Source organism: Apis mellifera, linkage group LG2, assembly GCF_003254395.2.
Source record: "Apis mellifera strain DH4 linkage group LG2, Amel_HAv3.1, whole genome shotgun sequence".
NCBI classification, from domain to species: Eukaryota; Metazoa; Arthropoda; class Insecta; order Hymenoptera; family Apidae; genus Apis; species Apis mellifera.
This window is the reverse complement of record NC_037639.1, coordinates 354,426-380,167: the sequence shown is the minus strand read 5'-3', so window position 1 is coordinate 380,167 and position 25,742 is coordinate 354,426. Positions and strand designations below refer to the sequence as shown.

The window sequence follows — 25,742 nt, the reverse complement described above, 5'->3', positions numbered from 1 at the left end:
TACGAATCGAATGTGCAGTATTGGATAAATAATTACGATTAGTTGTATCGCATATCATTTGTATAATCGCTAACTATTCCGTACAAATGTAATTTTGTTATTGTATCATATCGATATGTATATTGCAAAATGAGAAAAAAATATGCAATACTATAATACCGGTAAATGGAAAAATAGCAATGCCATATATACATATACATATACATACATATATATATATATATATTAGCGAATTTATAATATTTTTCACGCTTCAATTTTGATCAGAGATTCGATTAAAGATGTATTTTCAAAATCTCATCGTAAAATTAATGCAATGAAAAATGAAAAATGAAAAAAAAAAAAGATATTCATTTCATTAGGAAATCTCTTATTCCAGATGAAATTGCATTTAATTGTGTTGTGTTACAAGCAACTTGTTTATCTGATTCTTCTAGTTATTATGTTTTTTTTATAAACATATGATGTAAACATATCATCACATTTTTCATTATTATAAATTTCAAATTTAAATTATTTAAATTATCATATATCTTTATACATTTAATATACGTATAATATAGCAATATACAAACATTTATATGATACATTGAGATTATATGATGATTGAGGAAGATCGTATATGTTTAAATTATATTAAATATTACAATATTTAACAATTTATTTTCCTATCCACTGATCTTAAATAATTATTACATCGTAAAAGAAAATTAAATGGATTATTTAGCACAATTAAAGTGCTATTATTGAGGAGACAATTTAATGATAATTACTTAAGATTAATTAATATCAAAATAAATTATAGAATATTGAAAATAAATTTACAATATCATCTTAAACAAATTTAAACAAAATATACACATCTTTCTCAGTTATTTAAGAAAATGTTCAACAAGAATTCAGATAAACAAGGTTTTATTACGTATATTCTGTCAATTTTCTTTTTTTTTTTTTTTTTTCTTTTTTGACAAATTGATCGAGTTTTAAAATCTTGTATTATCACGTACATCGAGATCTTTGGGTTTACAAAATTGTTCCTGCAAATTAATCCATCTCTCTTATCGAACTTGTACCATCAATTAGAGTAAGGTTTTACAGTGTTGTAAATGTATCTGGACTTCCCATTTTTCTCATATAACCTTCCTTCTTCCTTTCTTCTTTTTTCTTTTTTTTTTTTTTTAATTTATTTATTCTCCTCTCATTTTGATTATCACAAATCGATCACATTTATAAAGATAATACGCGTACGTTGAATATGTAGATTTTCCTTGTAAATTTTCTATATAAATTATTAAGATTCATTTCTAGTTGATATTATTATTATTATTATTAGTATTATTATTATTATATCAGTAGCAGTAGTAAATAATAATAGTAGTAAAAAATTATCGAGAAAAAAAAAAGTATAGAGGCTAAGCTGGAAATATGTCGAAATGACTGTTCATCAAGAACGACCAGTTACTACTTAATGCGAAATGAAAAATTATCGTAACTGTCGTCTTAACGAAACTTGAAATATCGCGATATATAAATATTCGACCCTATTGTTGTCGTCACAAAACTTTGACAAGACGATAAAGGGAAATTTCACTTAATTTTAATAAGCTTTATCTTGTGAAGTTTCGTACAAAAAAAAAATATATATATATACATATATATATATATCGGTGACGAGAAATGTCCTTCTATACGATCTTGCATCACACAAACACAAATCGTTCTTCCGAACTTGTTTCTGCTTCTGTATGCTATTCGTGTAAAATGCATCGACAATAAAAAAAAAAAAAAGATAGCCCAACTAATGAAAATTTTACAAATGGAGAACGTTATTGTTAAATGGAAACTGGTTACGATAAAATAAATTATTTTACGATGATTAAAGAAATAAGTTCCTAGTCGCGAATAACTATACGCACGTCGCATAGTTTTTTTTTTTTGTAAAGATCGTAGAAGAAGAATAATACTTGTCACGCTCGATTTTTTTAAATTTCTCCAATCACAATTCGAGATTGCGTGGTTCATCCTGTATACGATATATATTTATTATTATCATTCTGACTGTGACTTAATAAATAATTTGTTAAAAATTTTTTTGCAATAATTGCAATTATAAACATTTCAATATTTATTCTCATCGTAATTTTTTTTATCTTTTCAAATTAGATCTACGCGTGCGATGCACGTAGATTTATTATTTTTCATAAAACCAAGTTTTCATTTTACAACGTTCCGTATATAAAGTTCACGACAACAGAAACTTATCCGTCTTGTAAAAGGTACAATCGATCATTTTTAAATGACAAAAGAGAAATGATTTTTAAAATTTTCTTTGTTGATTTTTGCCATTAAAATTGATACGAGAAAAAATGAAATGAAAATTTTGAAAATGAAATCGACCAATTCTTTTTTCAAAAGAATCTCAATTATATTTATTCTCCCCCCCCCCGACAGAAGGATGATTGAGCATCGTTTTATATACAACCAACGATGTATCTTTGTACTTACGATATTAACGAGTATCGAACGCTGCGTGTGTTCATGTGATCGTAACAGTGGGTTTACGAAGAGAATCGACATACCTACAAGTGTATAGTTTAAATCTTAGTTTACGTGGCCTTTACACGAGTCTCGATATGTAGATACACGGTTTTCTTTTACTCGCTTAAAATGCACTATTAATGTAAAACGCAGAAATTTCGCACACAAGAGAGAGATTGGTATGTGTGTATGTGTATGTGTGTGTGCGAGAGAGAGAGAGAGAGAGAAACATTTTCGTTCATTTTCCTCATGATTATTATTATTATTTTAATAAGGCTGAATAAGTATGTATGAAAAAGAGATCATCTTCCTAGATCTGAAATATTATATATACATATATATATATAAAAAAAAAAAAAAAGGAAAAATCACGCAAATAAAAATTAAAAATAATAAACGAACGACAGATGAATTTTTGTAAGAGAGGAATCATGCTTTAATTATTCGTAATTTCACTGTTTACTCGCGAAATTGATAAATATACTTCGAAGATTCACTGTCTGCGCCATCTATGCTATAATTACGTGTATAAAATGTACCAACGTGAAATAGTTTTTAGCATAAGTGAAGAATATATCAGCTATTCGCAAAATTAGTAACATTTGAATGTTAGAGAGAGAAACACGTATAGATACAATTAAGAGGAAGATTGATCGATCGATGTGGCTTGTTATTGGGTCGTTAACGAGTCGTCTAACCTATTTTTTGCGAACGTACACGTTCAATTTTGTGTTCCGGTACGTTTTTGATATTCAGAACGAATTACTTTAATTCTTTGCATTACACGGGAAATTATTTCACATTTTTCATTCATCGATTCAATTTCGTTCGACGAAACGAAAAAACGAACATATATGTATATCGTAAATCATTTTCATCGAGTTTCTTTTTATACGAGTATGCAATATCGATTGGTGAAAATTTGTTCTTGTTGTTAATAATAATAATAAAGAGAAATAATATCGAACAAGCAATTATGATATATTTGTAAGGCAGACTGCAAGATATTAATAGTTGAAAAAAAAAAAAGTAACGATTCATTCGGTGTCGTATACATACATTAAACAAAGTAGTTTACAGTGTAGAGATAAGATGAATCTTAGTTACGTTGTTCGATTTCCTTCGAGCGTGTTGAATGCAGCAATTGCACCGTTTTTAGTTGAGAATTTATAACGCGCGAGAGACAGCATTGTAGATGAAAGATTGATTAATTACACCGATTACAAAGTCCGACATTTTACGAAATTTTTGACCAGTTGTATATCGTAGAATATACACGATATTACAGTAAGTGTGCTATTTATACCTCTACATTATTAATCGATTATTGTTGTACCACGATTACGATTTAGATTCGATTAAATTATTAAGTGTACCGTTGTGTATTGTGGTGTAATAAATGTGATTAGTTGTACGAATAATAAAATATAATGCATCATAAGGAAGATAGATTTATCGCATTCGTTCATTTCTCTCTCCTTTGTGGTAAATGTGTAAATAGAAATGCTCGAATCAAGGTATTCGAATAAATCTGAGTAAATTTTTTTTTTTAATATAGATTTGAATATAGAATTCAATCGAGATTTCATATATAAATAAAAGTTTATTCAAATTTTATCTCATCGTTGTTTAATTTATATTCAAGTGTAATGTAAAAATTTTATATTTTTAAAAATCATAAAAAAAAAGAAAATTCGAATATTATGAGATTCAAATTCTGGATATTCTAATACTCGTATTCGTTATTCGATCGAATCAAAATTCAACTTAATAAACTTAATAATAAATATTTTAAATATTCAAATTCCAATATTTTATTACTCTATTTAAATGGAGCAATAAACAACTCTAATAATAATAAAAATAGTACTTTTATAAATATAATAACTTTTTGTTTTTCAATATATTAAAAAATATATTTAGAAATTTATCATAATTATTATATTATAAAAAAATATGATATAAAAATTATTAAAACTAATCTAATACGAAAATGAAAATAATTTGAAATATAAAACGAAGAATGATAATTGTTAATATTATAAATAACGAAATCTATTATTATATTATTTATTGCTATTTTTTATAATAAAAATGCGTTTAATTGACATGATAAAAATTAAAAAATCGGTCATTTTATTTTAAATAAAAACAAATTCAGATATGGAAAATAGGAGAAGGATATAAAAGGAATAAGAATTGATAATTAGTGTCATCTTTTGAGTACAAAATATTTTTTTAAAAATACTCAAAAGATGATTCTGATCGTCAATTCTTATTCTTCTTAGAAGAAATACTTTTCACATTCATGAAATGGCGCTGAATATCAATTCTCTCTTTTATCTTTAAACTTTTAAAAACATTCAAAAGATGGCGCTGATGATTGATTCTTAATCTACTTTATCTTATCTTCGAAGAAATATCTTTTATATTCATGAGATGGCGCTGATTTAATTTTTATTCTATTTTTGTTATTCTTCTAATATGTAATATTATATTTCATTGATTTTATTACTTTTTTTATTTAACTTGTTTAAAAATTTTAATATCTCAGTAAATGATTTTAACGATAACAATTGTTTAATATATATATAAAAATATTTATAGAAATAGATATCGACATGATTTTTTTGTACATATTGCAAATAATTTTCAAATTAATAAAAGTTATATGGAAATTGCTGAAAATTATATCGATAAAATATATTTTGCTTCACTAATCAGAAATCTAATAAATAATAAATAATAGATTATGAATTTTAAAAATCAAAATGTTATGAACAATTTAATAAATCTATACGAACGAGTAATCATTATACTGCCAATTAGTTAAATTATTTATTATAAAATTTATAATTATATCACGAATATTACGAATTGTATAGCAAATAATAATATAGCAAATAAACTTTCTAAATTTCACTATTTTAAAAATCACAAGATTGTTATAAATTTGAGATTGATATCCACTCTTTTACATAAAAATTTATTACATAGAATTAAAACCAAGAATAAATCTTTCTTTTGATATAAATTTACAAAACATTAAATGTTTATTCATTAAAATAAACAGCAAAAGGAGTTTTAAGAAAAAACAATGATAAATTAAATCCTAAAATAAAAATTACATTTAATCTAATTATATATAACTCTATAACTATGAAATATAAGATTAAAATCAAGAATAAATTGAAATTAAACAAATAACTACAATTCCAAGATATAATTATTTGTTAATATATATAGATTATCACATTTCCTTAATAAATATAATGACGTCTTCAAAGAATAAACAAATCTAAAACAAACTTATATTGAGGATTAATGTAGAATTAATATAATAATTAAAAAGATAAAAAAACTGTAATACTATAATTTGGAATAATATAAAGAAAAAGATAAAGAAAAAGCTAATCAAACATTCATTATTATTATCGATTTTAAAAATTTTAATAAAAAGAATTGAAATTCGTAATAAGTATTTTAAAAAATTTGAAAACATTCTATCAGTTATAGAGACAAAAATTCATATTATATAGTACAATATAATATTTTTTCTAACAAACATAGAATGTGATAAAAAATGTTAAAAAAGAAATTAATAGCCAAAAAAATTATACAATAACAAATATTTCCCACTTGAATTCAAAAAAATTGTGAATGAAATAATCATTTTATATCACAACACTATATATGATAAATTAATATTTTTTTATAAAATAGAAAATTTTTTAAATTAACCAAGATGAATGTTTTATTATATTTACAATATTAATTAATTTACAACTGATAAAAAAGCTAAAACAAAAATAATTAATTACTTGTACTACTTTATACACTCAAATTTAAATAAGACAATATTAATAGCGAAAATCCAGTCTTTTTAAAAACTACTATCGTGCAATCACTTTTGTAATTTTTTTAATCATTTAAGATAATTCAGAAACTTTTATAATCCCAATAAAAAAAAATTTGGGCATTCAATATTCGTACTATTATATAAATGCGATTATTTATATAAACATAATTTTTAAACGCTATTTTTTAAAACAAAATTAGAAATTAGATAAGAATTAGATAGAAATCATTATTTCTTCTAAAGTTATTATCAATTAAAAGTTATTAATTAAATAAAAAAATTAATAACAAATAATATAAATTTTAATAACTTTATAATTACTTTATAAAAAACTGTAATAATTTATTTACTGTAAAAAAATCGCGATATTTTATAATTCGTACATTTCCATTTCTAATAAAAAGACTTAAAAATTATGCAATACTAATAATAATTTATTTTTAATCAATCAGATTAATATAATAAATTTTGATGTTTTTAGATTTTGAATACTGACTGGACTTAATGAGTGAGATAATAAGACTGGAGATAGAATTGCATAAGAATTGCAACATGTAACTCCATCAGATCATACAATATTGCATATTATTGCATATTATTAAAAATAAATAAACAATGATGCAATAATAATAATTTTCCATTCTTTGAAAGATGAGAAACCATTCGTTGCAATTCTCTTCGTGACAATTTGTTAGGTTTCTTCGACTTTTCTTTTTGGGTGTACCCGCTGAAATTTAAACCTAGATTGGAAATTTATTAATCGCAAACAAAAAAAAAAGATTAAATCGTTGAATTTAAATGCACATAGACGATCGTAATGGTCGTTATTCGTATATGTATAAAATCTCGAGCGCAACGTTCATTTCGAAATCTATTTCACAATCACGATTACAAAATTCAAGTAATCAATAAGTGAAACTAGAGATAATTGATATCGTCTCAGTTTTATCCTCAACTCTTCAAATTTTACTTCATGAAACAGATTATCACGCAAAAACACGCTTGTAAACTCGATCTATGACAATTTGCCTGGCAACTTACTTATAAATAACAGCAGACATACTAGAAGTATATTACACCTATTCTACCTAGTTCTATATTTAAAATATAGCAAAACAGGAATACCAACATACTCATTCCATGATCCTCATACATAATACTTGGGCACAAAAACCTACATTACCTACACTAGGGAAAGCGTCCCGGGAAGACAACCAAATTTGGTGTACTTTTTTATACTAACTTTACATACCATTTTCCTAAAATCGACTGATGATAGAAATCATTGCGTAAAACATGATAAAAATATATATTAATTTTAATTATGAACATTTATGAATAAAAGTATATATTTTTTAAAAGAATTAAATTAGAAATTTAATGGTAAATTTCACAAAATTTGACACTATTATTATAATTTTAAAATATGAATTATAATAAAAAATTATATAATTATTAAAATAAAAATTATATGTAAGTATTACAATTAGAAATTACAATGAAATTTAATCACAAAATTTTAAATATTTTAAATATTTCAAATTATATTGTTGTATGGAATACAATATACACAATTTCACAGTCTAACATATACAATATATATAAATATATGTGTTATGCACGATACACATTGTTAATCGCTGAAAAATTATTGTAAATTTATGCATTATAATGCATTATAATTATGTTTATTGGCTTTCTATCAATCAAGTAGCATCTGGGCACGTGAGTAAAATCCTAGCAATGAACATGGAAAGAATTAAATCTAAAAATCCTGAGCTAAAAAATAGATTAGTATAAATATTTTAAATGGCTTGATATTCTGTAATTCAAAATCTACTTATTTTATTTCAATTTTAATAAATATATTTATTAAATATTTTAATAAATATATCTACAAATTTAATAAACTATTATTAATTTTAGTAAAGAAAAATATTCAAAACGATAAATAAAAAATTTATTTATAATAATTAATAATAAATTTATACATGATAATTAATAATAAAAAAATAATAAATGATTTTAAATGTTAAAATAAGTTCAGGCGATTTTTTCATCAAAGTAATTTTCGAAAATGCAATTTCCAAAACTTTTTGCTTTGATTCAGAAATCTATCTGTCGCGAAGTATCTTCTTGTACATAATATTTTATACAATTTTTTTACGGAATAAATAAAACATTTTTATATTTCAAAGAATACTTCTACAACAAAATATCAAATATTTAAATATAATCTATATAATGAACAGATAAAATTAAAAATTGTTTATTATCATATGATAATATAATATTTTTATATATAATCATTATTAAAATAATAATTATTATAATAATTAATATGTTTATTACAACGAAATCAAAAAGTATCCGATTTCTTCATTAAAAGAGATTTAATTGAAAACATATTTCAACATTTTTCATTTATACAAATTATACAAATCATTCAAACTAATAATTACAGATATAAAAATATATAGTGAAATTAATAATAATTATTAAAATAATTTTAAAAACAGTACAAGATTTTCCTGTTCTAATAAATAAAACACGAAAAATAGAAATGTTATTACTTACAGATATAATAAATATTCTCGGTCATTGTATTTATTTAAAACTTTATGTATATACCAGTCATTCATGCCGATTCAGATCTTTTATTTTTTATCGAGTAATCAGAAAAACATAAATATAACACAGCAGTAGATGCAAAGAATCTGGTATTTCCATCAAAGCCATAACCTATGAGACATTGAAATATCATCAAATATGAGGAAGTGAAAATTATAATAAAATACTATAATTTGAACGCAGCACTGATTATTTGAAAAAATTGAAACAAATAGAAAATATATAAAAATAATCAGCTTCTCCTGAGAAGCACCGATTCCTCCTTGAAAACAAATAATTATAAGAAAAAAAAAATAAGCACTAATTCTTCTATTTCGCGATTATAATAAACAAATTTAATCGGAAACTATTATCCATTTATTAAAATATTAAAAAATATTAAAAGAATATACAAAAAAATATGCATTAAACACTGACACTATAGATCATTACACGCGACATAAAAATTCTTTAGAAATAAAGCTATATTACTAATGAAGAAACTATAAAAAAAAAAAAAAAATAAAATATTCTTTCCACATTTTTTCGTTCTTTCTTTATTAAATACCAATTTCAGAAATGCATACATATATATATATTTGAGTTTTCACAAATTATACTAATTATTCAGAAAAATTCATTCCAATTTTTATGAATAAAAAAAATTTTATATATAAGAAGAGAAATATATACATATTTCATATTATTTTAATTATTAAAAGTATTAATATTTGTAGAAAATATTCATTATAAAAATGTAAATATACTTTGATATATTAAAGTAAATATAAAATATGAATAAAATAAATATATAATACACAAACGAAACTTCAAACTTCTCTTTGAAAAAATACAATGACGTTCATATAGGAATTTTTCCCGTCTTTGAAACTGACTATCAAATATTTTATAGAAAAAAAAAAAAAAAAAAAATAATAACAATAAAAATTTTCAAATAAATACATAAAATGTATAAAATTAATCAACGAGAAAATAAAATAAAAAAATAATCAAATATAAATTATTTTATTTAGAAATTATAATAACATGTCTTAAAAATTGTAATCATCGAATACAAAAGTTAAAAAAAAAAAAATAAATAATTTAGTTCTCGAAAAATTGCCAATTATAAATAAAAATGTGTATGAAAAATAATGAACAGCTGATAAATAACATATATAGTTATGCAAAAAAAAATATTCCATATATATACTACCTAAAATAATCACACATACGAAGGAAGAATAAAATTTCTAATCTCATCACGAATATTGATAATACAATAAAGCATCACGTCACAATTTTAATTATTGAATATATCGAATCATAAAGTTAGGAAGGAGAAATGTGCGTTAATTTGACAAAAAAAGAAACATATTGAAACATGTCGAACGTAACACTAGCTCTCAATTTCTTGGAAAAACTATATTATAAAAAAATTAATAAATAGAGATCAAATTCAATAAAACAAAGAAAAATAAAAAATTTTATAAAGATAAAACAGAAATCAAATCTCGACTCAATGAAATATTCTATAATCTATAATGAAATAAATATTCTATAATGAAATATTCTATAATCTTAATAATTAAAATATACCATCGATAAAAAATTCACAAAGAAATGCAAAAACCTAATGCATAACCTAATTAATTTCCTTAATAATTATAATAATTAATGTATTATTAAATAAACGAAACTGATAATAATTTATAATAAAATTATAATATATTTATATAAAATATATTTATATAAACTATAAATAAATTTTATAATAAAATATGAATAGAATTTTATATATATAATTGAATAACTGAGACTCTTTACAATCGCACGTCCTATCGCGATAACTTTCCACAGGAGACTGACATCGCCCGCCAAAATTTGCCCTCTGATTGGTTAGTGTCCTAAGCAAATTCCATAATAGAAATCGCGTCGTAAATTATTATATATAGAAATATTGCATAATATGTTTTAATAATAACAATATATTAACAATATAATTAGCTTAATTAACAATATATTAACAATATATTTCTTATATAATTAATTTTAATTTATTAATTATTTATTTGATTTGTATATTTGTACACTTTTTTATTAATTCATTTATTTATTATTATCGTTTATTTATTTATCGATTTATCGATTGATGTATTTGTACATTTTTTTCTACACTTTCTTATTTTATATATCAATTTAATTATTTATTTATTTAAACTTCGTTCATTTATTGATTTATATTTTTATCCATATAATTATTTTTTATTTATTTGTCTAACGATTTTTTTATAGATTTATTTGTAGAATTCTTTATCTTATTCATTTATCAATGTGCCTAAGTTTATATATTTTTTTATTTCCTCCCTCATTTACTTTTTTATATATTTATTCATTATATATCATATATATTATTTATTCATTTATTTATTTACTAATTTATCTATATATTGTTACAAATTTGATTCTTTTGCTCATGTATGAATCTATTTATTTATTTATTTATTTTTTTTATTAATTTACTTATAAACATTACTTATACTTCTAAAGTTCATTTTTTTGCTCATTTGTGTATGAACCTTTTTATTTATCTATTTATTTGCTTATTCATTTTTCAAATATTATAGTTATGAACATTGTTTTAATTTTTTCTTATATATGATTTTATTTATTTATTCATATGTATAATAGTTTATTTGTTAACTTTGTTGTATTTGTGAACACTTTTTAAAATAAAATAAACAAAATTAAAACAAAATAGACAAAATTAAACCAAAATTATTTTTCTCACTTTTTTTCACTAATTTTCTATTTATTTTCTTTATCTTATTTATCTTATTTATGCATGCATTAATTTATGTATTTTTATATTTCCCTTTTCATTTATTTACTTGTATATTTATTCATTCATTTATGCAATAATTTACTCATAGAAATTATTACAAATTTTTTTTTTTTTTGCTTACTTATTTGTGAATTAATCTAATTATTCCTTTATTTTCTTATTAATTTTTTTAATGATTTACTTGTAGACATTATTCCTACAAACTTCTTTGTTTTATTTATTTATGTATAGATTAATTTAATTATTTTCCTATTTTCTTTTTTATATTTTCATTTATTTATATATTTATTCATTTATTTTCTTAATGATTCACTTATAGATATAGTTACAAATTTTTTTGTTTTATTCAAAATAATATATTATTTATATATAAATCAATTTATTTATTTATTGACTCATACAATTTTCTAATTACGTACTATATACATAAATATATATATACATATATATAAACATATAAATATTGTTGCAAACTTTTCTGTCTTACTCACTTGTTTTAAATATATACTCATAGATATTGCTACAAACTTCCTTATTTTATTTTATATATACTCATTTAAGTATAATCAATAATAAATCAATTTATTTATATACTCAGTAAGACATAATGTAATAAATTTATTCATTATTTATTTATTTATTTATTTAAAGAAATAATTATTTTTTTATTCATTTATATAAAACATGAAGTAATAAATGAAACAAATCAATAGATAGATATATTAATAAATAAATAATTGAAAGGGATAATAAAGAAATAAATTGATATATAAATGAGTAAAACAAAGTTTGATACATAAATGAGTAAATAAATTTGCAAGAATATCTATGAATAAATTAGTAGAATAAATAAATAAGTGTATAAATAAATAAATATGTTGATACATACATGAATGAACAAAGTAAAAAAATTTACTTTACAAAATTTACTACAATATCTATAAATAAATCAGAAAATAATAATTGTATAAATAACTAATAAATAAATAAATAAATTGATGCATAGATAAATGTACAAAATAAGTAAGTTTATAACAATGATTATAAATAAACCATTTAAAAAATAAATAAATAAATAGATTCATACATAAATGAGCAAAAGAATGAAATTTGCAACAATATCTATAAATAAGATCCTAAATAAATAATTGTATAAATAAATAAATAAATAAATATAAATAGATTCATACATTCAAATTTGCAACAATATCTATAAATAAGACCCTAAATAAATAAATTGATGCATTGTATAAATAAATACATAAATAAATATAAATAGATTCATACATAAATGAGCAAATGAATGAAGTTTACAACAATGTTTATAAGTAAATTAATAAAAAAAACGAATAAATAAATACATTTATATATATGAGCAATAGAATGAAGTTTGCAACAATATCTATAAATAAGACACTAAATAAATAATTGTATAAATAAATAAATAAATTAATATAAATAGATTCATATATAAATAAACAACTGAATGAAGTTTACAACAATATTTATAAGTAAATTAATAAAAAAAACGAATAAATAAATACATTTATATATATGAGCAATAGAATGAAGTTTGCAACAATGTGTACAAGTACGTTAGAAAATAAATGAAAGAATAAATACGTAAATAAATAAATAAGAAAAAAAATAAATAATTAAATAAATTGATATATAAAATAAAAAGGATAGAAAAAAAATATATAAATAAATCAATCGATATATCGATAAATAAATTAACGATAATAATAAATAAATGAATTAATAAAAAAGTGTACAAATATATAGAAATCAAATAAATAATTAATAAATTAAAATTAATTATATAAGAAATATATTAATAATTTAATATATTGTTAATATATTGTTAATTAATGTATTATTAAAACATATTATGCAATATTTCTATATATAATAATTTACGTCGCGATTTCTATTATGAAATTTGCTTAGGACTAACCAATCAGAGGGCAAATTTTGGCGGGCGACGTCAGTCTCCTGTGGAAAGTTGTCGCGATAGGACGTGCGATTGTAAAGAGTCTCAGTTATTCAATTATATATATATAAAATTCTATTCATATTTTATTATAAAATTTATTTATAGTTTATATAAATATATTTTATATAAATATATTATAATTTTATTATAAATTATTATCAGTTTCGTTTATTTAATAATTCATTAATTATTATAATTATTAAGGAAATTAATTAGGTTATGCATTAGGTTTTTGCATTTCTTTGTGAATTTTTTATCGATGGTATATTTTAATTATTAAGATTATAGAATATTTCATTATAGAATATTTATTTCATTATAGATTATAGAATATTTCATTGAGTCGAGATTTGATTTCTGTTTTATCTTTATAAAATTTTTTATTTATCTTTGTTTTATTGAATTTGATCTCTATTTATTAATTTTTTTATAATATAGTTTTTCCAAGAAATTGAGAGCTAGTGTTACATTCGACATGTTTCAATATGTTTCTTTTTTTGTCAAATTAACGCTCATTGCTCCTTCCTAACTTTATGATTCGATATATTCAATAATTAAAATTGTGACGTGATGCTTTATTATATTATCAATATTCGTGATGAGATTAGAAATTTTATTCTTCCTTCGTATGTGTGATTATTTTAGGTAGTATATATATGGAATATTTTTTTTTTGCATAACTATATATGTTATTTATCAGCTGTTCATTATTTTTCATACACATTTTTATTTATAATTGGCAATCTTTCGAAAACTAAATTATTTATTTATTTTTTTTTAATTTTTTTATTCGACGATTACAATTTTTAAGACATGTTATTACAATTTCTAAATAAAATAATTTATATTTGATTATTTTTTTATTTTCTTTTCTCGTTGATTAATTTTATACATTTTATGTATTTATTTGAAGATTTTTATTGTTATTATTTTTTTTTTTTTTTTTTTCTATAAAATATTTGATAGTCAGTTTCAAAGACGGGAAAAATTTCTATATGAACGTCATTGTATTTTTTCAAAGAGAAGTTTGAAGTTTCGTTTGTGTATTATATATTTATTTTATTCATATTTTATATTTACTCTAATATATCAAAGTATATTTACATTTTTATAATGAATATTTTCTACAAATATTAATACTTTTATTTAAATAATTTCAAATATATATATATATATATATATATATATATATATATATATATTTATTTCTCTTCTTATATATTCGTATATGTAATATATATAAAAATATATTAGGAGCAAATTATTAATATATTTCTATATAATTAATTTCAATTTATTAATTATTTATTTGATTTGTTCATTTGTACATTCTTTTATTAATTCATTTATTTATTATTATCGTTTATTTATTTATCGATTTATCGATTGATTTATTTGTATATTTTTTTCTACCCTTTTTATTTTATATATCAATTTATTTAATTTTTTATTTTTTTTCTTATTTATTTATTTACGTATTTATTCTTTCATTTATTTTCTAACGTACTTGTACACATTGTTGCAAACTTCATTCTATTGCTCATATATATAAATGTATTTATTTATTCGTTTTTTTTATTAATTTACTTATAAACATTGTTGTAAACTTCATTCATTAGCACATTTATGTATGAATCTATTTATATTTATTTATTTATTTATTTATACAATTATTTATTTAGTGTCTTATTTATAGATATTGTTGCAAACTTCATTCTATTGCTCATATATATAAATGTATTTATTTATTCGTTTTTTTTATTAATTTACTTATAAACATTGTTGTAAACTTCATTCATTTACTCATTTATGTATGAATCTATTTATATTTATTTATGTATTTATTTATACAATGCATCAATTTATTTATTTAGGGTCTTATTTGTAGATATTGTTACAAATTTGAATGTTTGAATCTATTTATATTTATTTATTTATACAATTATTTATTTAGGGTCTTATTTATAGATATTGTTGCAAATTTCATGCTTTTGCTCAGTTATGTATGAATCTATTTATTTATTTATTTTTTAAATGGTTTATTTATAATCATTGTTATAGACTTATTTTGTACATTTATCTATGCATCAATTTATTTATTTATTTATTAGTTATTTATACAATTATCATTTTCTGATTTATTTATAGATATTGTTGTAAATTTTTTTACTTTGTTCATTCATGTATACATCAACTTATTTATTTATTTATACACTTATTTATTTGTTCTACTAATTTATTCATAGATATTCTTGCAAATTTATTTACTCATTTATGTATCAAACTTTGTTTTACTCATTTATATACCAATTTATTTCTTTATTATCCCTTTCAATTATTTATTTATTAATATATCTATCTATTGATTTGTTTCATTTATTACTTCATGTTTTATATAAATGAATAAAAAGATAATTATTTCTCTAAATAAATAAATAAATAATGAATAAATTTATTACATTATGTAATAATACAATATGTAATATTACATACATTATGTAATATTATAATATGTAATCTTGCTGAGTATATAAATAAATTGATTTATTATTTATGATTGATTATACTTAAATGAGTATAAAATAAAATAAGGAAGTTTGTAACAATATCTATGAGTATATATTTAAAACAAGTGAGTAAGACAGAAAAGTTTGCAACAATATTTGTATTTATATATATGTATATATATATTTATGTATATAGTACGTAATTAGAAAATTGTATGAGTCGATAAATAAATAAATTGATATAAATAATATATTATTTTGAATAAAACAAAGAAATTTGTAACTATATCTATAAGTGAATCATTAAGAAAATAAATGAATAAATATATAAATAAATGAAAATGTAAAAAAGAAAATAGGAAAATAATTAAATTAATCTATACATAAATAAATAGAACAAAGAAGTTTGTAGGAATAATGTCTACAAGTAAATCATTGAAAAAATTAATAAGAAAATGAAGGAACAATTAGATTAATTCATATATAAGTGAGCAAAAAAAAAATTTGTAATAATTTCTATAAGTAAATTATTGCATAAATGAATGAATAAATATACAAGTAAATAAATGAAAAAGGAAATATAAAAATACATAAATTAATGCATGCATAAATAAGATAAATAAGATAAAGAAAATAAATAGAAAATTAGTGAAAAAAAGTGAGAAAAATAATTTTGGTTTAATTTTGTCTATTTTGTTTTAATTTTGTTTATTTTATTTTAAAAAGTGTTCACAAATACAACAAAGTTAACAAATAAACTATTATACATATGAATAAATAAATAAAATCATATATAAGAAAAAATTAAAACAATGTTCATAATTATAATATTTGAAAAATGAATAAGCAAATAAATAGATAAATAAAAAGGTTCATACACAATTGAGCAAAAAAATGAACTTTAGAAGTATAAGTAATGTTTATAAGTAAATTAATAAAAAAAATAAATAAATAAATAAATAGATTCATACATGAGCAAAAGAATCAAATTTGTAACAATATATAGATAAATTAGTAAATAAATAAATGAATAAATAATATATATGATATATAATGAATAAATATATAAAAAAGTAAATGAGGGAGGAAATAAAAAAATATATAAACTTAGGCACATTGATAAATGAATAAGATAAAGAATTCTACAAATAAATCTATAAAAAAATCGTTAGACAAATAAATAAAAAATAATTATATGGATAAAAATATAAATCAATAAATGAACGAAGTTTAAATAAATAAATAATTAAATTGATATATAAAATAAGAAAGTGTAGAAAAAAATGTACAAATACATCAATCGATAAATCGATAAATAAATAAACGATAATAATAAATAAATGAATTAATAAAAAAGTGTACAAATATACAAATCAAATAAATAATTAATAAATTAAAATTAATTATATAAGAAATATATTGTTAATATATTGTTAATTAAGCTAATTATATTGTTAATATATTGTTATTATTAAAACATATTATGCAATATTTCTATATATAATAATTTACGACGCGATTTCTATTATGGAATTTGCTTAGGACACTAACCAATCAGAGGGCAAATTTTGGCGGGCGACGTTAGTCTCCTGTGGAAACTTATCGCGATAGGACGTGCGATTGTAAAGAGTTTCAGTTAATCAATTATATATATAAAATTCTATTCATATTTTATTACAAAATTTATTTATAGTTTATATAAATATATATTATATAAATATATTATAATTTTATTATAAATTATTATTAATTTCGTTTATTTAATATATATATGTGTATGTATTTTACTATATTTATTTATTTATATTTATTTACTATTTTTTGCAAAACTTTTGTTCAGTATTTATAATATATATATTTATATCTACTATATAATAGTATGTGAATATGATTTTTTTTTATTAGATTTATATTTTAAAAATTCAATATGAATACATTATTTAATTATTTTTACCGTATATTATTTTACATTTATGTGAATGGAAAGATTTATTTTCCATTTGTATTTTACAATTTAAATAGAATAAGGTAATATATAATTTCTTATATATTTTCTTAATCTTTAAGAATAATATTTGTCATTTTTTATGAAATCGATCATTTCGTAATTGCAATGTTAGGAATTTTTTTAAATTCAGATATGTTATATATTATAAAATTATTTATTTAAAAATGATATAATTATTTATTTAAAAGATAATGAAATTTCATTTGTATGAATTCGATCTCTTAAATTTATTTTTTCTTATATATTACAGATTTTTTTCTTATCATAATTAAGGTTGAATTAAAATGATTAATCCGAATTTGATAATATATCAATTATAATAATTAATAATATAATTTATTTATTAATAATATATCTATTAAATTCAATTGATATTATATTAAATATTTTGAAGATTCTTTCAGAATAAAAAATTTATAATTTCATATATTCTTATTTTTATTATTTATTAATCTTGTTGCCTTTTTGCTGCATTGTCTTCTTTTACTTTAGAAATTATGCAAATATTTGTCCATCTTTAAAAAAAATAATTTTTAAAAAAGTTTTGTGAAATAATTTTTATAATTTTGTATTTTTTAGATTTCACTTATCAATTACTTATCAATTATTCATACTCATTTATTGGTTTTGTAAAATTGATTGTTTAAAAAACATTTATATAATTAAAATATATAATTAAATAAAAACATTTAGTGGAGAGATATTGTTATAGTTGACTGATATGATATATTATTATTAGGTGAATATTTAATGTAAATGTAATTGATATAATAAATTGTTATAATACTCAAAATTATATTTTTATTCTTTTTTTGTATTAAATATTATAATAAAAATATTATTAATTTGTAATTGAAATATAAGAGTGATATAATAATTATTCACAAGTTCAGTATTTTTCAGTATTCAATTATTTAGTAATATTTTTTTTATATACATCATATTTTTTAGTTTTTATATTATAAGATATATTGTTAAATAAATCAGTATTTGTCGTTCTTTATTTATCATGGTTGTATTGATTTTAACGAATGTTAACTTAATTTTTTTTATTTTATCATGAAAATATTGAATTTAAAGATATATCAAAAATTAAAATAAAACTTTCAATATAATATAGGTTAATGATTTTGTTTAATATAATTTTTATAAATAGATTGATAAATTTAAAAATGATTATATAAGCATCATTACATGTTATGGATCGAATAATTGAAAGAATCAATATATTTTACTTCTCAATAGAAAATATTTTTTTTAAAGCAATAAAAAAACTTATATAGTGATAGATTTAAGCGTACTAACAAGTAAAACGATTATATTGAAAAATAATGATATTACAAGAAATTCTAATATTAATATTCTTAATAAATTTCAATAAATTTTACAATTATATTGCGAATAATTGAATCATATTTACATTTAACTAATACAATATCAATATTTACATGTAATCGACATTTTATATATAAATTTAAATTTCTGATAAAATAATAAATTATACATTTTATTATTTTATTTGAATTTAATTGAAAAATAATTGAAATATTGTTTTATATATTAATAATAATAAAAAAATCTTAAAATATTATTTCATTGTTAATAATTATCATAAAATTAAGATTTTGATCATATGGTATATACTATTATAGGTATAAAAAAAATTAAAATATTATTCATTTATTTATATGTATAATAGATAATGAATACAGCATATTGTAAAATAAATATAATCACTTACCTTTTTTTTTTCTCTGAAAGAATTTAATTGACTATTACCTAGATTATTGGCGATAAATTATACGTGAAATAATATTTTTTTAAAGAAAATTGCAAATGATAAATAATGCTATATAGTATTTAAAAAAATTTTATTATGTAATAAATTCTATCAAAGGATATTCATTCCATCACTGAATTCAGTACGAGCATTGTACAAATACGTCATTGCACTAGAAAGGATCTGGTTCGCTGATGCGTGACAGTACGTAAGTTGTGTAAGTAAATCACGATTTCAATGTAAATGTCAGGAATCGTGACTAAAAACGATATGCGATAAAAGATCATTGACGTAATAGACTGCCGTGAGATATCCAAAAGGAGTTTGGGAAAAGCTTGAGATAATGATATAATATTATACATAGAATTTATAATATTTCAAGATAATAAAAACTTCATAGAACATAGAATTATAATTTCTTTTATTTTTGAACTCTTCATATTTAATTTTGATTACTGATGCTTTACACATAATTTGAAATTTTGATAATCAATTTTCAAATCAAAATTATTTTACAGTTAATAAATTTATATTAAGGAGCAGGAAATTATGAACGTTATATTATTACACGAAATGTATGCTAACTAAAAAAATTATCTAAATAAAATAAAAGAATTTTTATTGATGTTTTAATGTAAATGGCCATAAATGTAATATGTCATGATAAAAAAAAAAAGAGTTTATGAAATATAGTAATATTGAAAATCATACAGATCAAGATCAATTTTGAGAGAAAAATATTTTCAGGAAAAATATTTCATTATTGTAATTTCGTTATTTTCGTTCATTTATAAATTGTTTTTATAAAAATAAATCGTTGCAGAGTTGATTATTTCTTCTATTCTATTGATATGTTATTTTATGTTGTAAAAGTTTGGAAAATATAAAGATATAGGTTTGCTATTTACTTCTAATATTATATTTTAGCATAAATTTATATCTAATTAAGATGTAATATTATTATAAGTTTTTCAGTGTTATTACTTCATTAGTTCCTTTTTAAGCATGTATGCATCTGAAAATGAAAAAAATATAATTATTATATAAAATATATTTAAAAAATAAGAATTTATTATTATATTATTATAACTAGTATAATTATAATAATATAAAAATATAATAAATATAATATAATATACAATTGTAGAATGTATATTTTATATGCATATATTTTAATTTATATTCATAATCAAAAAAGAATTATAAATATATGTAGATTCAGAATTGATCTCAAAAATGTCCTGTTTTCTAAATATATAATTTTCATCATATGATTTTTCATCATATATTCTATGTTTTCCTCTTATAAAATAATTAAATTATAATTATAAAATAAATTAATATTATAATGTTTATTAAATATATAAAAAGTTAATATCAAATTGCTTTTTTGTTATAATTTTCTATAATTGAGTATTTTTGAGATCAACTATAAATATATTATTTTACATATTTTTTACTATTTGAATATATAAAATCATCATAGTATTAATACAAATTTAATAAATACTTAAATTTATTGTTATGCTGATGATACAAAAAAATAAAAATTAAATGATTTCAGGAAGCACGATTTGAATGATTAGTTTTTACTTTTTGTAGATAAATGTATAGAGATTATATGAAAAACAACTTAAATTTTTTAAATAGAATCATTTTATTGCATTTATGAATGTATTTTCTTATTTCCTACAAAAAAGTATTTATAATAAAAATTGATGAAATTTAAAAAAAAATTTTAATTATTGAATATATATCTTTGAATTATATCTTATTTAAAATTTGTAAAATTTTAAATAAAAATATCTCCTAAATTAAAGATTTTTCAACATAAATGGCCTAGTAATTTTCTATAGAAATAGTTTCATTTCAAAAATTCATATGACTTCTTTATATTCATCTATAAAAAAGAAAAAACTAATACTAATTCCATTCAAACCATTCAATTTTTATTTCTTTTTGTATGATGAATAGTGGCAAATATTAATGGTATGATTTTATGTAGGATATTATTTGCATAAATATTGATCTTGGAAAGCCAGAAAATTACCTACCTTTTTTTCATGGTCCTCATCTTTCGAATGTTCTCCAGTCGTCTTTTGTTCCTGCTAGCGTTGGCTTTCGCTTCGCTAGCAGCAGCACTTGCCCTAGCAGCCGCACGATTCGTGTTAGCAAGCTCTTGTCTAGCATTCTTCAGCTGACTTGACAATTCTTCAACCCGCCTTTTCGCCGCATCTACCAATTCTTCTTTCTCTCGTAAACTCTTTTGCGCCCCGTTCGCAGCAGCCTGTGCGTTTGCCGCATTCGCCTTAGCTGTTTGCATCGCCCGTGTTAATGTTTTCAACTGCGTCAGCACCAAGAAAAGAAAAAGAAGATATGAATCGATTTCTTCGATCCCGAGCTGCGATCCCATTTTTAAAATGTTGAAAGTATTTCATGGTAAGTATCGATCTTCCAACAATAAAATGAATCGTGTAGGAAACTGAATAACCTCGGTGAACGGTTGAACGTAAGTATATATGCAGATTACATGCATTGCTTAATTCTTTGCACGTCATACGATTTAATGAAAATCATGGTTTCATGAAATATATTTTATATTTAAAAATATCGAGTAGGAATATTTTGTGAATAAATTAAATTAAAATAAATTAAAATAATAAAAAAAATATTATTTTATATATATATATATATATTGAATTTTCATATATTATATTTACATTCTGTTTAAAATATAGATAAATATTTCTCATTTTAGAAGAATATTAAAAGAAGATTTTAATTGTTGTGAAGTAAATTAGAAACAATAAATAAATTATTGTTTTTATTCACAATGATCAAGAAAAGGTAAACAAAGGTTTTATTATACATTTTTAATGATTGTGATAAAGAAAAATAAAGAATATTTTATTTATGAGAAAAGAATTAATGTTAACTTTAAATTTTTTTTAAATTATAATACAAAAATAATTATATATTATATGTTGTAATTGTAAATTATAATATTAATGAAAAATTTCATAAGTAAAATAATTTATACTTCAATCTAGTAACACAAATTTTCATTTTTTAAAGATTACCTGATCTTGTGACTGACGTGCTGCTTGTACAGCAGCATTAACGTTAGCTTGCTCTTGTTCCATGGATGCAGACTCTTCTTGAACAACTGATTGTGCTTCCCTCACTTCTTCTTGTAATTGATCTACTATTACTTTCTTCCCTGAAAGCACCTCTTCTGCAGCTTTTGCAGCCTGTACTGCTTTTTCAGCAAGTTGTGTTTTCACCTATATATTTAAGAAAATTTTTTTTTATATAGTTAGCATATAAGTTTAATCATTATTAAATAATAAATTAGAAAATGAAATTACATTTTTATCTTAATTTTCAGAGTGTATAATATTAAATTTTTTAACTAAATTTTGTGAATTGTTATGCAATGATGATAGATTATAGTGAGTTTATATTTTTCATATCGAGTTTTTTTAATAAAATACATCAATGAATTCATTGATAAGTAAAATACATTGGCAGAGAGCATTAAAATTGCTACAATGAAATAAAATAAAAAAGAAATCATTTTTAACAAATCTTATTATTCATATATTACACTTTCAATTATTTTTAATGTTTTTGAAGACAACTTTCCTTTATAATAACAAAATAACCTTTCTCTCTTACAATCATATAAAAATATATTTTTGATTGAATAAAATTGAAAAGAAATATTAAAAAGTTTATTACAACAAATATAAAATATTTAATATATTTTCCTCATTATTTGTTCAAATCATTTCTATTTATTATATTATTTGCATTGAAAGAAAAACGATGAAAATTTTCATTATAGAATTTTCTTAAGAGTCGATAATTTAATTTAAAAATTACAATACAACGCGAAAGATTAATACAACGAAATGAGAAAGTGACTATCACTTTTTTTCCCGCGACAAAAAAATTCTTATAAAAGGAATCTAATTCTCTGCTGGAATGAATCATTCAAATTAATGAGTATTATCTCTCAATTAGAAGGAGAATAATTGCACAGGCATCACTTTAACGAATAAATTTAAGGTAAAAGATCCGCAAAACTCAGTCAACGACCTGATATTTGCTTAGCGAAATGTTATTACGCTACAAAACAATTATTTTCACATACTATGTGGGAATTAAAGTTTGTGCAATTTTGCAAAGAACGCAAGTTGTCTCGGTGTACGTTTTCGCAATAATGAACGATGCTCACGATGAAATATATACGCATCGGTTCTGCACGTGAGAAACAAATCTGACGTAATCGAGTTCATTAGACGGAATTTGATTAAAAGTTTAATGTAATATAATATAATTCTTTCGTTATTCATAATTTTATATGAAAAATGAATGAATAATATTAGTTTTAAGATAATTTTTGCTGTAATGTTTGGATTGGAGGGATGATAATTTATGTCTCAAAAAAAAAAAAGAAAAAGAAAAAGAAAAAAAAACACAGATTATTTAATTATGTTTTTATAATCGAAATAAAAAAATAAGTACTTGACGTGCGGCTTGCTGACCAGCAATATTCTGCGCATCTGAAGCAGCTTTGGCTTCCTGTGCAGCTTTCTGCGCGATGTTACTACTTTTCTCTGTAGTTTTCTTTGAATTATTTGGATTACCTGGATTGCTGTTACAAGTTCCTCCTTCGGCGTAACGTATTTCTCTTTGATTCTAGTAGAAAGATTTTAATGATCGTTATTAAATACAAAAGTTTATAAATACAGTTTATTTGATCATCATAAATTTATGATAATTTCTTTTGGAAATGTTTCCAACTAGCGAGAAAGGAGATTTCCATTGTTATATTTTTCTTATTTTAGCTTTACTCATTAACGGGTATGTATATGATCCAAAAATATTATTGTACAAATATTTCTCTAGGAAAACGATAAATTTGCATAGTTATTTGTGCGTTACCTTGTAATAAATAAACTGAATTCATAAGTGTGTGACACGAATTCATGTTTTCTCATTGAAGGTTACTAAATGATTGTTTATTAGAGCTCAAGAACATGAAAGAATTAATAATTGCGTAATCACGTGATGAGGAATAAGATTATAACTTACTAAGGTAACTGGAATCTTATGAACCCTTCCACAATCTAAATATTCGAAAGTGAGCAGTACTAAAATATATTTATTTGGTTAGAAAATGGGTAATTAGCGTTTAGTCGAAACTTACTCACCGATATAAAGAATGTAAAAGATGTACATTCTGAAAAGAAACGAATTTAGGTGAATGCCGGATTGTAGTTCATATAAATCATCATATATCGGAATATTAAATTATTTCTAATTAGTATGACGTATGTGAAAGCACGTTGACGAGAGAAACGAATGAAACGCGGTTGTATCGAATTTTACATGTCGAAGAAGGGTGGATATGCAATGCAGCCAACGATACCTATTGTCTATTTATTTATTTAACTTTTTATATTTGTACGTGCATATATACATACATATTGAGACAAGAGAATTTTAATTCTTTCTTTTTTTGGATATTGTGAACCAAAAACTATATTAAAATATATAAATAAAATTTAACTTTTTATATAATTGCATTTAT

The 25,742-nt window shown here is 20.6% G+C and overlaps 1 protein-coding gene across 1 annotated transcript; it reads right to left on the bottom strand.

The window, feature by feature from the left end:
• Nucleotides 1–21,003: 21,003 nt before the first annotated feature.
• On the bottom strand, nt 21,004–25,627 carry LOC552453 (restin homolog). Its single transcript, XM_006572028.3, has 6 exons — nt 25,363–25,627; nt 25,244–25,302; nt 24,674–24,847; nt 23,224–23,427; nt 22,198–22,487; nt 21,004–21,158 (listed from the first exon to the last, which is right to left on the bottom strand). Exons 1-6 carry the CDS (start codon nt 25,388–25,390, stop codon nt 21,143–21,145), a joined length of 771 nt encoding a protein of 256 aa, XP_006572091.1. The 5' UTR covers nt 25,391–25,627; the 3' UTR covers nt 21,004–21,142.
• Nucleotides 25,628–25,742: the final 115 nt, after the last annotated feature.

Coding starts and splice junctions, on each gene's coding strand:
- LOC552453 (XM_006572028.3), bottom strand. CDS start 25,390: ATGTACATCTTTTACATTCTTTATATCG. Junction 23,428..24,673: donor GTCAGCAAGCCGCACGTCAA/GTACTTATTTTT, acceptor TTAAATATATAG/GTGAAAACACAACTTGCTGA. Junction 22,488..23,223: donor CACGTCAGTCACAAGATCAG/GTAATCTTTAAA, acceptor GTGCTGACGCAG/TTGAAAACATTAACACGGGC.